This window comes from Pipistrellus kuhlii, unplaced genomic scaffold (assembly GCF_014108245.1).
Source record: "Pipistrellus kuhlii isolate mPipKuh1 unplaced genomic scaffold, mPipKuh1.p scaffold_m20_p_3, whole genome shotgun sequence".
In the NCBI taxonomy this organism is placed as follows: Eukaryota; Metazoa; Chordata; class Mammalia; order Chiroptera; family Vespertilionidae; genus Pipistrellus; species Pipistrellus kuhlii.
Genome location: NW_023425529.1, coordinates 59,148,995 through 59,165,383, shown reverse-complemented (window position 1 = coordinate 59,165,383; position 16,389 = coordinate 59,148,995). Strand labels below are relative to the sequence as shown.

The 16,389-nt window shown below is 40.1% G+C and overlaps 1 protein-coding gene across 3 annotated transcripts in view; it reads right to left on the bottom strand.

Annotated features, from left to right (window-relative positions):
- Positions 1–16,389, bottom strand: part of KCNMB4 (potassium calcium-activated channel subfamily M regulatory beta subunit 4) — a 57,886-nt gene that overhangs the window by 4,807 nt on the left and 36,690 nt on the right. The window contains exon 3 of one of the 3 annotated variants that reach the window (XM_045588259.1): positions 15,755–15,804. The exons of 1 other annotated variant lie outside the window; for it this stretch is intronic. In XM_045588259.1, coding sequence (XP_045444215.1) covers positions 15,755–15,804 — 50 coding nt within the window. Of the gene's footprint in view, positions 1–13,952; positions 14,085–15,754; positions 15,805–16,389 lie in introns of all 3 variants that reach the window. One more of the 3 variants, XM_045588258.1, reaches the window with a different exon arrangement.

Sequence of the window (16,389 nt, the reverse complement as noted above, 5' to 3'; positions counted from 1 at the left end):
TCTGCAAAGCTTCATTATCGCAATCATAAAATAATTCTGCAACAAAATATCAGTCCTTATGGCATGCCTCAGTTATAGCAACATAGCCAAATGACATAATTGTTCCACTTATTTATGCATTCATTGGTTGATTCTTATATATGCCCTCCCTGGAGGTTGAACCCACAACGTTGGTATATCAGCATGATGCTCTATCCAAATGAGCTACCTGGCCAGGGCTTCTCCAAACCTTTTTAGTAGGTGCCATCTATTTCTGCTCTAAATCTTGTTGATTATTTATAACATGATCTTACTTTTAAAAGTAACCTGAAGTAACAATAAAAACAAGACTTAAGTATAATACAATCCTTAAATTGACAGTAAAGAGCAAGTACAATTAAGATGGGGGAAAAACAGACATCCCAGGGTTAGAAAAACTCCCGCCTTACGCTTAAGTGGAACTTTCTTCTGAATGTCACAGCACCAAGGAAAAAAGGAGAGATGACATAATTGTCATTCTATTTTAAGAGAGAGAGAGAAAGAGAGAGAGAGAGAGAGAGATGTGAATTCCTCAAGAACACACTTTTTTCTAGGGCTACACTCAATAAATTAGACTGTGAGCATTTTTCCATAAAATAATTTGTACAACACATTCAAAAAGCCCTTAATAGCAGTTTTACAAACCTGGCTAGTGAAATCATTCGAGGAGTTTCTACAATATTGCTTCCAAGCTCTCAGATCTCCTGAATCAGACTGAGGTTTTAAACAGCTTCCCAGGTGATGCGAATAATTACTCACATCCGGGAATAACTAACTGGAGGCTTTTTAAATACAAAAAAAAAAAATGGTTTTTGTAAATAACTGAAGAGCAACCGTTCCAGACTGAAATAACTGAGGAGCATTCTATGTTACTGGTTGAAAGGAGTCTTCTGTCAGCTTAATTCCTGTCAAGGAAGTGGCATAATGATATTTTATAACGAAAACCAAAGATCCCTGACATGTATTCATTCCTGCATAACTCTGCTTGGAATTGGGTTTCAGAAAGTCTTTGAACGTTTTCTATAAAAGTCTCCAATATAAAAAGGAGTTTCAATCAAAATGCCACAGGTGAGAGCCGACTATATTATAGAAGATTTTCAGGTAGAAATTGCTAATCATTGATACCTAATCTACAAAACCTTGATGCCATTATGAAATGTTTTATTTTTAGCAAGACTTATGCTATGGGCTTTCTAAAAGGCCACTGGATTAGCTTTGGCCAGGTTGCTCAGTCCCCATACACTAAAAGCTTGTAGGTTCAATTCCTGGTCAGGGCACATACCTAAGGCCACGTACCTAAGGGTGCACAGGGAGGCAACCAATTGATGTTCTCTCTCACATCAGTGTTTCTCTCTCTCTTTCCCTCCCCCTCTCTCTAAAAGTCAATAAAAACATATCCTTGGGTGAGGATTAAAATGCACCTCAGGAAAATATCTGACCTGATTAATAATTTTTAAAAATCTTTTTTCTACCAAGAGATGTTGAAGATTGGCTGATAATAACATTAATTTTGGCATCATTGAACTATCCTTATTGACAGTGGTTATCCAATGTGTCTGAAGCAATCCTAAGACCTTTTCAAGAGAAGAGGAAGGTATGCTTGTCTTTGCAGGTGACCGCAGGAAGACACGTGAACAGCTAGTCTTAGTTCAGAAAAACAGTCTGGAAGCTGGGTCAGGTTCTGTCATAAGTTACAGTACAACACAGGGATGAGAACAGAGGTCCTTTGCAGTACTTTGTATGGTGATTTGCTCTGTCCTGAGTCCAGTTTTGCCCACTCCGGGCCAGCAATGATGCTCTGATAAGGGCTTTTAAAAACTCGGGAAGTATTTTATCAAGATCATGGCTTTTGCCGAAACCGGTTTGGCTCAGTGGACAGAGCTTCGGCCTGCTGACTGAAAGGTCCCGGGTTCGATTCCGGTCAAGGGCATGTACCTTGGTTGCGGCACATCCCCGGTAGGGGATGTGTAGGAGGCAGCTGGTCGATGTCTCTCTCTCATCGATGTTTCTAGCACTCTATCTCTCTCTCTTCCTCTCTGTAAAAAAATCAATAAAATATATTTAAAAAAAGAAGAAAAAAGATCATGGCTTTCCTCTACAGATGCCTCCTATCTCTAGGTGAAAGGTTGATTATGGATCTATAAATGTTATACATATCCTTACATTTTCTTAACTAGTTTTTCCAATTAGGTGAACTTAGAGTGTAGTAATGTTTGATTGTATAAAAGTTCTTCCTCAAACTTGCCTACTCTTCATGGAGGAAATGAAGCCCCAAGCCTGCCATTTCTGGAGAGAAAAATTTGCATTCAACGTTGGCAAGATAGATAGCAAACCTGCAAACCAAGAGGATACTTATGACTTTTTTGCCTTAACAACAACAACAACAAAAGCAAACCAATGACTATTTTATGCTAGAGTCAGTTTGACATTAAAATTTTTTTTTTTAATTATAAATCTTTTGCTGATCTTCCACTGGGGGGAGGGGGGGGATGGAAAGAGAACCTAGATATTCTTACATTACCTCCCTTTTCTCTTCCACCCACATCTGCAGGCTGCTTGGGAAGAGTCACCTGTGTCAGTGACTGAACGCCAGGAAGCATGACTTTCCGTCTACTGAGTTCATCAAAGATGTGAAGGATTTCATAAAGTAGATAGCAATCTTGATTCAGCAATCTCTGACCTTTTCTTAAGAAAGTATTATTGTTCTTCAGAATAATTGGGTCTATGGTGTCTCTGAATCACCAGGTAATTTATTGCAAATAGGGCTATAAGTGTTTTCTGGCCAAAATGCTTTAATTTAAGATTTACTAAGCAGAAATATACTAGAAAAATACATTCTTCTATTTTTGAGACAAAGATTACTCTCATAGTCGTTCTCACTTTGTTTACTTATTTTGTGGTTCCATTTTTACAGTGAAAATTCAATACTATTTGAAATTAGTGTGGGAAGGATGGATTTTTAAAAATATATATTTTATTGTTTTTTTACAGAGAGGAAGAAAGAGAGCTAGAGAGCTAGAAACACCAATGAGAGAGAAGCATCGATCAGCTGCCTCTTGCAAACGCCCTACTGGGGATGTGCCCACAACCAAGGTACATGCCCTTGGCCAGAATCGAACCCGGGGCCTTTCAGTCTGCAGGCCAATGCTCTATCCACTGAGCCAAACCGGTTTTGGCTATCCAAAGATTCTTGATTCTCTTTTACTTGGATCTGTCATGATGCTATAGGTCACTAGTGAAAGGGTAAAAGAGAATAAAACGGGGCAGAGAAAACGTATTGTGCTTGGCAGATATCTTGCAGAAAGCTACAGCCTTGAGCACAGCATAGCTCAGATAACCAGAAGACGCCTGGCGTGGGAGGAACCAAGGATGGACCGGACCCTTACCTCAGCAGAGCACTTGCAGCAAAAATTAATGAAAACCTATCTCTCCCTGCTCGCTTTGCTGATGCCTTTCTTGGTCTCAGTCCACCTGCACCCAGGTGGTCAGAATACAATCTTTTTTGATACATTATGGCCTCATGTCATAGGTGCGCGACCCGGGCCCACTCGGAACCTTTCAACTAGTAATTCTCCACATTCATTTTAGCCACAATCTTATGCCACATCATGAACTTTTTCTCTATTAACTATCCTTTAAATTTTTTTTTTTAATTCCAAATTTAAAAATTGAGGTAGAGTTTTCACGCAGAGAAATTCAGAGTGAGTAATGGGGGCAGATCTTTGTGTCATTTTCATACTTCTATTTCATTTTAAAAAGTCAGTGTTACAATTTCTATCAAACCTGCAATTTTCCATACATTTATTCTTCTCATAAAAGTCAATACTGCATTATTGAATCAGATTTTAGTCAGAAATGAGGACATTTAAGGGCGGGCCATTGTTCCCAAGAGAAGTTTCTCAGAACCCATGTTCTATCAATGGAGAATAATGCTTACACCTGGAGAAACTGCCTCAGGAAATGGAAATGTTGACTTACGAAGTTAATGCTTAAAATACTCTTCTGTTTCTCAATTCCTTATTTAGAGGAATTAATTCTTGAATATCAAAAAGTGCTTGCTACCCTGGCTGGTGTGGCTCAGTTGGTTGGATACCCTCCCATGTACCAAAAGGTTTCCTGTTTGATTTCCAGGCAAGGCACATGTCCAGGTTTCAGGTTAATTCCTGGGTCGGGGCATACAGGAGTGATAGTCCACTCTCACATCAATGTTTATTTCTCTCTCTGTCTCTCCTTCTCCCTCCCCTTCTCCATCTTTTCTTCCCTTTCTCTCTCTTTAGAAATCCTTTTTTAAGGTGCCTGTTGTGATGCAGCATGTCTGAGGATATTCCCAGAAAAGCCAGGGGCTGGAAGGAACTAAAAACAACAGCACTAACTAAACCAGGACATCCCAGCATCCTCACTGGTTAAGACAAAAACAACAGGACCCCCTATCCACTTTGTGAAGCAAAGCACCAAAGTGGAAAGAGTTCTCCTTATAGAAAAGGCTACAAACACTGAAAGGATAATCATTGAGCGAAATTATTATGTGCCCTTTTCTCAAAATCTTCAAAATCAGGGTTGAGATTTCCTTTGAAATTAAACAAGATCCACATCCAAAGGGTTAAACCTGAGTAAGTGTCTTCTAGGCCCATTCACTGTCACGATTCTGAGATCCTAGTGTTCATACCTGCTCCATTGTTCCAGGTGAAGGGAGTCATAGCCTGTACCCTGCATGGGAACTGCACACAGAGACTTGAAACGTCACTTAACAACCACATTTTGTATCATTTCCCTAAGCTGAGTCATGCTCCCAGCCCTCCCTCCAGGCAAGAGAGATACAGAAACTATAGCAGGAGACAGAATCACAGATCACACACTCGCACCGTGGGTGTGAGAAACCGTTTCCAAGGAGAAAATGAGAAACATACTGATGCACCCAAAATATGCATGTACGCAAGGATTCCATTGGGCGCCTGTAAGGCTGGCAAGGACTTCGGAATTTGGTTCTCAAGGCTATGAGGCGGGTAAGGGATCCCCCAAATGTCAATGCATCTTCTTGCCGTCTGAACAAGATGGGGCATATTGTGTGCAGATGAAAACTAGCATTTACAAGGAGCCGAGAAACATTTCCCCCACGATTTCTGACATAACATCCAGGTGGCAGAGGTTCCTTAACTAGTAAAACAGAAGTGGGGGCAGAGCGACCAGGGTTCACTCACCAACCCATGGCTCAAACGCAAATGCCCCTGCTAAGAACAGTGGTCTCAGCAGGTCTGCCCAACGCCACAAAGCCTGCATTTCCCCCCAGTGGTTCCCACACCAAAAAGGAGCATCACATGGTGCTAAGCTCGAGGTGGGAGCTCAGTACGTGACAGTGGAATAAGAAGGGGATGAAATCCAGAGCCACAGAGTTTCAATTAAACAAATGTTGGGAGTGGGAGGAGGGGGTTCTCCAACTTCCTATGAATTCTCTCAAGCCTACATATATAGGGTGTCCTCAAAAACTGTGTAACACATTCTGAACAATTATAAAGGTCGTGTTTATTAAAATACATTTCATTTTCAAAATTGAAATTTTGATATTAAAGTGTGCATACATTTTGGGGGGCACCCTCTATTTGTTTGAAATCATAAATATTATGTATGTATTTGTATAAACAGCTATGTGTATTTGCTTGTGCTTTTACTGACTACGCCAACTATCTACATACTGTATATAAAAGTCTAATATGCAAAGTGTCACGGCGGGAGTTCAACCAGGAGTTCTATCACATGCTATGACATACGTTGACCACCAGGAGGCGGCACGGAATGAAAGAAGGCCCTGGCAGGCAGCTGGAAGGCCCTGATTGCGGGCCAGGCCTAAACTTGCACTGGGCCTCTAGTTTTCAGATAATTTCCAAGAGAAAGTGATCATGTTCACTATTATTTTTTTGTCATTACAAAATGAATTTTCTTTTCTTCCTACTTAGTTATTTTACAACCTCTCTCTAGCCCAGCCAACCAACTCACATGCATGTAACTACTATCTCTTGTGGCTCCTGTCTCTCAGCTCACCTGCCCTGCCCTGCTTAGGTGCCTTCCCCTCTGTGAGATGCCTTCCAACCCTGCTACTCCTAGAGAGGTCGCCGTCACAGACCCAGCAGGCCAGGAAATGCTGCCAGCTCTATTATGCCCAGACCAAAGGAGCCCCAGCGGGCGAAGAGACATTCTATTTTTTTCTAAAGCTCTGATAAAGCCCCTGCAACTCATCCCACCGCAATTCATTCCACAATTACTCTCAGGAAATCACCATTCATGTCTGATTATGTTAAGGCCCATTCCCTTTAATTAGATCCTCAAGGAAGAAAAATCAGCCAGTTGACACAGTGTAGTGTTTTCTATACCTCCCGTGCCAGTATGGCTCCATTCTTTTGACAACTGTGAAGAAAGGATATGAAGAATGTATCCTGAGTGGAGGCAAGGAGAATCGCATATCTTTTTTATTATGAGAGCGTGAAGGAAACAGGGATACTTATTATCATACTGTCATTCTAGAAGTCTCTCACTTGTTAAAAACTCATGTTATTAAAATGGATTATGCACCAAACAGTTATTTTATTACTTAAATACTTAGCTAAGTATATACATTTTGCTGCTGCCCATAGAAAGAAATAGGCTAGCACAGTGGTCGGCAAACTCATTAGTCAACAGAGCCAAATATAAACAGTACAGCGACTGAAATTTCCTTTTAGAGCCAAATTTTTAAACTTAAACTTCTTCTAATGCCACTTCTTCAAAATAGACTAGCCCAGGCCATGGTATTTTGTGGAAGAGCCACTCAAGGGGCCAAAGAGCCTCATGTGGCTCGTGAGCTACAGCTTGCCAACCACGGGGCTAGTATTTCTGTCCAGGGTAGGAATGATTCACTCATCCCAAACCCTAAATTACACTGTAAAGTTTTGTCAGAGTCCGTCAAGGAATTGTTTCTCTTGGTAAAAATGCACTGAAGAGATATTGAAATACTTCTGCACAATAAAATTAGCCAGATTAATTATGAAACTCTTTTCCTACTTGTTAAGTTGCTTATGAATATATGTTTGGAGAACAAAAGTATTCAAGAAAAATATGCATAACAATTAAAGTGATGAATTATGGTACAATAATAGAATTTTTAAAACTTGAGCCATTAGCCGAAACAGGTTTGGCTCATGGATAGAGCGTTGAAGACTGAAAGGTCCCGGGTTCGATTCCGGTCAAGGGCATGTACCTTGGTTGCGGGCATATCCCCAGTGGGGGGTGTGCAAGAGGCAGCTGATCAATGTTTCTCTCTCATCGATGTTTCTAACTCTCTATCTCTCTCTCTTCCTCTCTGTACAAAATCAATGAAATGTATTTTAAAAAAAAAAAAAAAACTTGAGCCATTAAAAAGACCCTATCTGTCAATCTTGAAGTTTCTCTTGGATATGACAATAACTTAACTTTTACTGTAGTAGCATGTGACATTCAAAATTCAAGAAAATACAAGTAAATAGTCATCACATTGTTGGACTAAATATAAAAGAGTATGAAAATCACTAAACATTGCAGGCGTGAGTACTGCTGAGGATATTTGTTTTATATTCCTCTGACATAGATTAGTATTAATGTCCCACATAGGAGCCACTCCTGCAGTGACAGTGTGTGGACCAAAGCTTCTGTGGCCCAAGACAGACATGTACTGTAACTAGGAAATAAACTCTCATTATTATGACCTACTGAGATTTTCAGGTTGTTACTGCAGCACAAATTAACCTGAGCTGACGGCAATGCACAGGTATAGACTGGGGATGCTACATCTTCACGAAGTAAACAGCCTGATGGTCAACATTAATACTCTCTTAATCTGAAGCACAGAAAACAGTTTATAGATGCACACTTGCACATTTTAAAAGACTTTCATGGTACTCAGTTCCCTTCCATTCAGCCACTCAACAATGTTCGCAGCACACCTACAATGTTCGCAGCACACCTACAATGTTCGCAGCACACCTACAATGTTCACAGAACACCTACAATGTTCGCAGCACACCTACAATGTTCGCAGCACACCTACAATGTTCGCAGCACACCTACAATGTTCGCAGCACACCTACAATGTTCGCAGCACACCTACAATGTTCGCAGCACACCTACAATGCGGCGGCACCAGGGCCGTACCGTCATGTTGGCTCTCATTAGCCAGCCGTCAGCTGGAGGGCACAGCACGTCAGCTCCTGTCTGAATTCCCATTTCCCAGCACAATGCCGAGCACATGTCCTAGGTGCTGGGAAAATGTTTGTTGTTTACTAAGATACATTTTAAATGCTGTGAATGTTTGCACACAGTGCCTGGGAAATAAAAGAGAAGTACTTAAGTGTGCCTGGGAAAACCAAGAGGATTTATCTTTTGAGCAGACCTGGAAGAACAGGAGTTTATAGTCAAGTTTCTTTGGGGGAAATACAGCACATACAAAGGCACACAGGTTTTGGCCTGGAATTTCATATTATATTTCTGTGCCACTAATGGTACACTTAAAGAATATTCTAGTAGCAATCACATTCATCAGATTTAATCGGGTCCTTTTTTAAAAAATATATTTTATTGCCGAAGCCGGTTTGGCTCAGTGGTAGAGCGTTGGTCTGCGGACTGAAAGGTCCCGGGTTCGATTCCGGTCAAGGGCATGTACCTTGGTTGCGGGCACATCCCCGGTAGGGGGTGTGCAAGAGGCAGCTGGTCGATGTTTCTCTCTCATCGACATTTCTAGCTCTCTAGCTCTCTCCCTTTCTCTCTGTTAAAAATCAATAAAATATATATTTTTTTAAAAAGACTGAGGCCCTAAAGGTTTAAAAATATATAAATATATATATTTTATTGATTTTTTTACAGAGAGGAAGGGGAAGAGATAGAGAGTTAGAAACATTGAGAAGAAAGAAACATCGACCAGCTGCCTCCTGCACACCCCCCACTGTGGATGTGCCTGCAGCCAAGGTACATGCCCTTGGCCAGAATCGAACTTGGGACTCTTCAGTCCGCAGAGCCAAACTGGTTTTGGCAATCACGTCCTTTATGTTATCCTATCCCAATGTAGGCTGAAATTATGGATGATGTCAGTGGCAATACAACACAGTGGTTAAAACATGGACTTTGGAAGCACAGCACACAGTTTGAATCCTGTTTCTACTACTTTCCAACTGAGTGATTTGAGCAAGTTGCTTAACCTCTCTGTGCTTTGTTCCCTCATGTGTAAAATCAACATTATGACAATAATGCTTTGTAGGGGTGTTGTGCGAATCAATGAAAATTCAACTCAAAGTATAAAATACTTAAACAGTTTCTGGGATAGAGTAAGAACTATATGAAAGTGTTGGTTACTACAGGATAACACCAGAGAAAAATCACCAGTGAAATCGTGTATGATCCAGTCCTCTGTGTATGATCCAGTCCTTCTCAATCTTTTTATCAATAACTTGGATAAGGGAATTAAGGTCCTTTTAATTTACAGTTAGAATAACATTTTATGATGTAAGGAATAACAAAGATGATGCATTCCACAATCAAGATTCAAAATAATCATAAGAGAATGGAACAATCAGTAAAAAAGCAACAATATGCATTTACTATATGGGAATAAAATGTCATGTTTTTGCATTTAAATCTAGTACACCACTCACACAAATTTAGGAATGGAGATGAACCTGCTTTAAGAGTGAATGTGGAGGAAGTAAGTTTATTAATTAAAAGCTCCATATGAATCAACAGCATGTTGTGATTGCCAAAAAAGTAATCCCCACAGCCAACATCATACTCAATAGGCAAAAATTACAAGTGTTCACCTTAAGACAGAGAACAAGACAGGGCTGTCTGCTTTCACCACCTTTATTCAACATAGTACTGAAAGCCCTAGCCACAGCAACCAGACAAAAAGAAGCAATAAAAGGCATCCAAATTGGAAAGGAATAAGTAAAACTGTCATTATTTGCAGATAAAATGATACTGTATATAGAGAACCCTAAAGATTCCAACAGAAAACTACTAAAAGTGGTGACTGAATTCAGTAAAGTCACAGGATACAAAATAAATATCCAGTTGCATTTTTATATACAAAATAGAGGCCCAGTGCATGATATTTGTGCATGGGGAGGGGTTCCCCTCAGCCCAGCCTGCACCCTCTCCAATCTGGGACCCCTCGGGTGATGTCCAACTGCTGGTTTAGGCCCAATCGTGGGTGCCTAACTGCCTCTGCCCCTGCCACCATGGCTTTATCCAAAAGAACTTCAGACATCTGGTCAATCTGGTCTAATTAGCATATTACCCTTGTATTAGTATAGATAATGAACTATCAGAAAGAGAAGGTCTAATTAGCATATTACCCTTGTATTAGTATAGATAATGAACTATCAGAAAGAGAAACTAAGAAAACAGTCCAATTCACAATTGCTTCAAAAAGAATAAAATATCTATTCAATAGGAATAAATTTAACCAAGTATGTAAACGACTTGTTTAAAATATTAAGACACTGACGAATGAAAATGAAGAAGATACAAGTAAGTGGAAGCCTATACTATGTTCATGGATAGGAAGAACTAATATCATTAAGATGTCCATACTATCCAAAACAATCTTCAGATTCAATGCAGTTCCTATCAAGATACCAATGGTGCATTTCATAAAACTACTACTCCAAATTTTTAAAACAAAATTCCAAAAATTTATATAGAACTATCAAAGACACCAAATGGCAATAGCGATCTTGACAAGAACGAAGTTGAGGGAATCATGCTACCTAATATCAAAATTGTACTACAAGGCCATAGTAATCAAAACAGCATGGTACTAGCATAAAAGCAGACATATAAATCAATGGAATAGAATAGAGATCCCATAAATAAATGCACACATTTAAAGTTAATTAATATTTGATAAAGGAGACAAAATATACAATGGAGCAAACACATCTATTCAATAATTGGTGTTGGAAATATTGGACAAATATATGCAAAGAAGATGAAACTAGACCACCATCTTTTACCACACACTAAAATAAACTCAAATGGATTAAAGACTTAAATGTTAGACTTAAAACCATAAAAATCCTAGAAGAAAACACAAGCAGTAAAATCTTGGATATTTTTGGCAGCAATATCTTTCCTTGGGTAAGGGAAACAAAAGTAAAGATAAACTAAAAGTTTATGCACAGCAAAGGAAATCATCAACAAAATGAAAAGATCCCAGCTTCAGTGGCTCAGTGGTTGAGCGTTGACCTATGAACCAGGAAGTCAAATCCTGGTCAGGGAATATGCCCAGGTTGCAGGCTTGATTCCCAATCATGCAGAAGGTAACTGACCAATGATTTTCTCTCATCATTTATGTTTCTATCTCTCTCTCCCTCTCCATTTAATGTTTAAAAATAAAAATAAAAACACTAAGAGAACGTATTTGCAGATACATCTGCTAAGGGGTTAATATAAAAAATGTATCAAGAACCTATAAAGTTCAACACACAAAAACACAAACAATCCAATTTTAAAAATTGGACAAAGGACCTGAATAGACACTTCTCCAAAGAGGATATACAGATGGCAAATAGATATATGAAAAGATGCTCAATGTCATTAATAATCAGGGAAATGAAATTAAAACCATAATGAGATACTGGCTCATGTCTGTCAAAATGGCTGTCATAAATAAATCAACAAACAATGCCGAAATCGGTTTGGCTCAGCGGTAGAGCATTGGTCTGCGGACTGAAAGGTCCCAGGTTCGATTCTGGTCAAGGGCATGTACATTGGTTGCGGGCATATCCCCGGTAGAGGTGTGCAAGAGGCAGCTGGTCGATGTTTCTCTCTCATCGATGTTTCTAGCTCTCTATCCTTCTCCCTTCCTCTCTGTAAAAAATCAATAAAAATACATTAAAAAAAAATAAAAAAATAAATCAACAAACAAATATTGGAGAAAGGGGAAACCTCATGCACTGATGGCAGAAATGCAGGTTGGTGCAGCCACCATGGAGAGCAGTATGGAGTTACCACAAAAAATTAAAAATGGAACTGCCATATGACCCAGCAATTTTACTTCTGGGAACAATAATCGAAAGGATATATACTCCCCTATATTCATTGCAGCGTTATTTACAATAGCCAAGATTTGGAAGCAGCCCAAGTGTCCATCAGTAGATGAATGGATTAAAAAAAAAAAGCTACATTTATGCAATGGAATACTATTCTGCCATTTAAAAGAAAAAGAATAAAATGTAACCCTTTGCAATAGCATGGAAGGACCTAGAGAGAATTATGGTAAGTGAAATAAGCCAGTCAGAGAAAGACAAGTACCATGTGATTTCACTCATATGTGGAATCTAATGGACAAACTGAACAAATAAGCAAAATAGAGACAGACTCAGAGAGAGTAGGCGGTCAACTCTGGGTGGAGGTGGGGGAAGAGGGAAGCAGGGGGCATGGAAGGATTGAGCAACAAAGGAAAAAAGAGAAAAAGAACTCTTGGACATGGGCAATAGTGTGGTGATTGTGGGGGTATGGAGAGGAGGAGAAAAGTGGAAAAGGGTATGGGGGATAAATGGTGATCGGAAAAAAGTGGAAGCCATGTCAGGCCTCATTAAGTGAGTTTTTAGTCTCTAGATTGAACACTGGTGGCAAAAATGTTCTGCCCTCCCCTGTATAGGCCAGCTAAAGACATTAAGGAGAGTATCACAAATAGTGAGAGCAAGTCTATTCCTAACAGTGACAGCAATATGGACTCAGGACTCCTACGGTCTGAGGGACAAGGACTTGAATTCAGATCTTTACCCTCCTCCTCCCTGCATGTGACCTTAGACTGTTCCCTGTTCTGCCGAAGTTGGATAACATGGTCTATCTTCATATTGAGACGAGAGTACTAACCAAGATAGAATTTTTTTATTGTGGTTTTAATTTGCATTTTCCTGATGACTAATGACAATTTTTTATCATGGTTTTATATATCCTATATAATAAAGAGCTAATATGCTAATTAGACTGAGCAGCAGAATGACCACCTGGACTACCTTCCGGACGACTGTCCAGACAACCTTCTGGACAAAGCCAGAGCTGCGAGGGCCAACCAAGGCAGCTGAGGCCCTTGAATGAATTCCATGCATCAGGCCTCTAGTCTATACTAATAAAAGGGTAATATGCTAATTAGACTGGAAGACCTTCCAAATGTCCTTCTGGACAAAGCCATGGTGGCAGTGCTGAGGCAGAGTTGGTTAGGGGCAATCAGTCCAGGAGGGAAGGGCAGTTGGGGGCGAGGAGGCTGGCATGCAGATGGTTAAAGGTGATCAAGCTGGCAGGCGAGGGGTTAGTAGCCAGCAGTCCTGGATTGCCTGTGAGATCGGGCTTAAATCAGCAATCAGACATCCCCCAAGGGGTTCCAGATTGGAGAAGAGGCAGGCCAGGCTGGAGGGGTCCCGCTCACTCCACAGACTCCAGGAAGAGACTGCAGGAGGTTGTCTCCAGGGCATGTCCAGCCCATCTGGCCCAGTCCCACCCCACCTGCCACCTTCTAATTAATTTCCTTTCAATGTGCACGAATCTGTGCACCAGGTCATTAGTATACATATAATATTAATTTGCCATTTCAGCCATTTAAAATATACAATTTAGTGGTGTTCATTATATTCACAAGGTTGTGCAACCACCACCATTATTATTTCCAACATGTTGTAATCACCCCAAATAGAAACTCGGTAGCCATTAAGCAGGACTTTCCATTTCCCACTTTCCCCAGTCCCTGTTAACCTCTACTTGACTTGCTAGTTCTATGCATGTGCCTGTGTTAGCTATTTCTCGAGATAGATTATTGACAAGTAAAAGTGTTTGGAAAATGGAATGGGCTTCTTCATGGGGGTGGTGATGTCCGCTGTCACACCAGAGTTGTAAGAGAATGGAAAAACCCACTTTTCGTTGTGGCAGGGACTTACTTCGGGTTGGAGTGAATGACTGGAAGATTCTTCCCAGATTCGAGAGGCTGTGAGAATAGCAACTCCACAATCCACTCTCCGTTAGCGGCTAGTCCTGGCCCCATTTTATCCAAGATGAAACTGAGGCGAGTGCTGTTGGGTAAGTAGCCCAAGGTCATACACTGAGTCACACAGAGAGCTATGGATAGCACAGAAGTCTCCTGATGCTCGGCCCTGCCCTGCATTCCATCTTCTGTCAGCGCTGCACTCTGCGACCTACTTGTCCTCCAGTTCTTATAGCTTTCCTTCCAAATCCCCTCGGGGCTCTGTTTGATGGCAGCGAACACTATCTTAAATGAAAAGTGGATAATAACATCAAACTATTCACGTGATGGCCACGAAGTTAAGAGCTGTTAGAAAACTAATTTGCAAGCATAAAAACCCTTTGAATAACATTAAAAAACAGATCATCAGGTTTAGATCAACAACATTTGTGGAATGTATGGAAGTTAGACTTCAAACAACACCAGGATGGATTCCATGCCTGTCCCATAGCATCCTGGAGAAGCCACAGCAATGGCTGCTTTTTTTTTTTTTTTTTTTTTTTTAAGTAGAGTTTGAGACCAAAGAGAGCCTTTAATTCTGATGCAATGTCTCTAAATATGGAACTAGACACAAAGGTAGCTGGAAAAACTCAATTTGAATAAAATTCTGGATACACTGCTTTGTTTTGTTTTAGGACTCAAGATATACTTATTATTAGACTCAATGTCTAAAAAGAAAGTCAATGCATATGTTCCTTTAAAAAATAACTACAGAACCAGTCTCTTCTTTAAGATTCTTATGCTCTACTGACTGAGCTAGCCAGGCACCAGTCTCTTCTTTAATGAGAGATTATAAGAAATATTTTTCAGAGTAAATAGAAAACAAAAGTAAAATGCTCTATTAAATCTTAAATTTTTACCAAATATCAAATCTACTATCTAGCAATTCATTTAAAAGTCAATAAAATTTCCCTATGGAATTTATTCAAAATAAGTTATCTTTCTATGCACATTTTCTCCATTTGTATCTGCCAGTAAAGACAAAGATTCTTTTTTAAGTAATTTGTTCTATAAAAAAAACAAAAGAACTTAGAAGCCAATGGAACAATTAAATTCAATATATAAATCTACTAAAAGAAATCTGTTTCTAGGGGTTCATAAGTAAAAAATGAACGCAAAGATATTGCAAAAGTCACTTAAATGGACCGATCATTTTTTTCATTGTAATGGTTATAAATGTATTCAGAGGCATGTAAGAAATGCCATATAGGCAGGCAGGGCAGCTGCCCATGGATAGTGCGGGGAAGCTGGCTCCTCTGGCTTTCTGCTCTGCTCTTCTAAATGTGCGCATGCCCATCCTCATGCTTATCACCACAAAGATGCTTGATGGCTTTGCATTTCTGGAACCAAGACACATCTATCCACTTTTCTACCAGGACAAAGGTAGTGGGAACAGGATGTGGTGGGACTTACAGCAGGAAAGCAAATGCTCTTGCCCACCCCCCAGTCCATGGTGCCTCTAAGATGGTCACCCACAAGAGAGAGCCAGACTACCCAACCCCATCTTCTTCTTTACCTGAATCCCACCACGCAGCACATGAACCTCTAGGTGTGTGGATCCCACTTCCTTGAAGCATTATGTTCATTCCGTCCCTCCCTCCCTCTCTCCTCCCCTCCTTCCCTCCCTTCCTTCCTTTCCTTCTCTAATTTTGCTTTTGCTCAGGATCTTTTTAGCCCTGATCTATTGTAGATTGGTGCAATAATCTCCAAATTGCTCACCCTTCCTCCAACTTTGGCTTAGGTCCAGTCTATCAACCAGGCTGGATTTTCTGAAACACAAATGTGACTGTCACTCCTCACTGTGCATATAATAAAGTCTAAAACCCTGAGGATGGCAAAAAAGCACGTATCATCTGATTCAACCTCTTCAGGCTCGTCTACCACCTTTCCCCCATATGCACTTTCCAAGCATCTGAAGCTTCTTACTTCCGGTTGCCCATGGTATCTCTAATCTTAATGCCTTTGAACATACTACTGTTTTCCCTGAAATCCCCTTTCCCTCTCCGTGTTTATCAGGAAAGTTCCTACTCATTCTTTAAAATTTAACTCAAATTTTTCTCCCTGTAAAGGCTCTTCTTCTTTCCACTTATCTCCATTCAAATAGGTCCAGGCATTATACTGTGTGTGTGTGTGTGTGTGTGTGTGTGTGTGTGTGTGTGTGTATCATTATGGCACTAAGCACATTGTATCTGAATTAATGTATTTACACATTTGTCTTCCAAACTAGGCAGTGCGTTCCTTAAAGATAGAGACAAAGTCTTATTATCTTTAACCAATGCTGTCCGGTACATATCAGGTGATTAATAAATGCTTGTTGAATAAAAGAGAGAGAAATCGACTGAAATGGTTGTAAT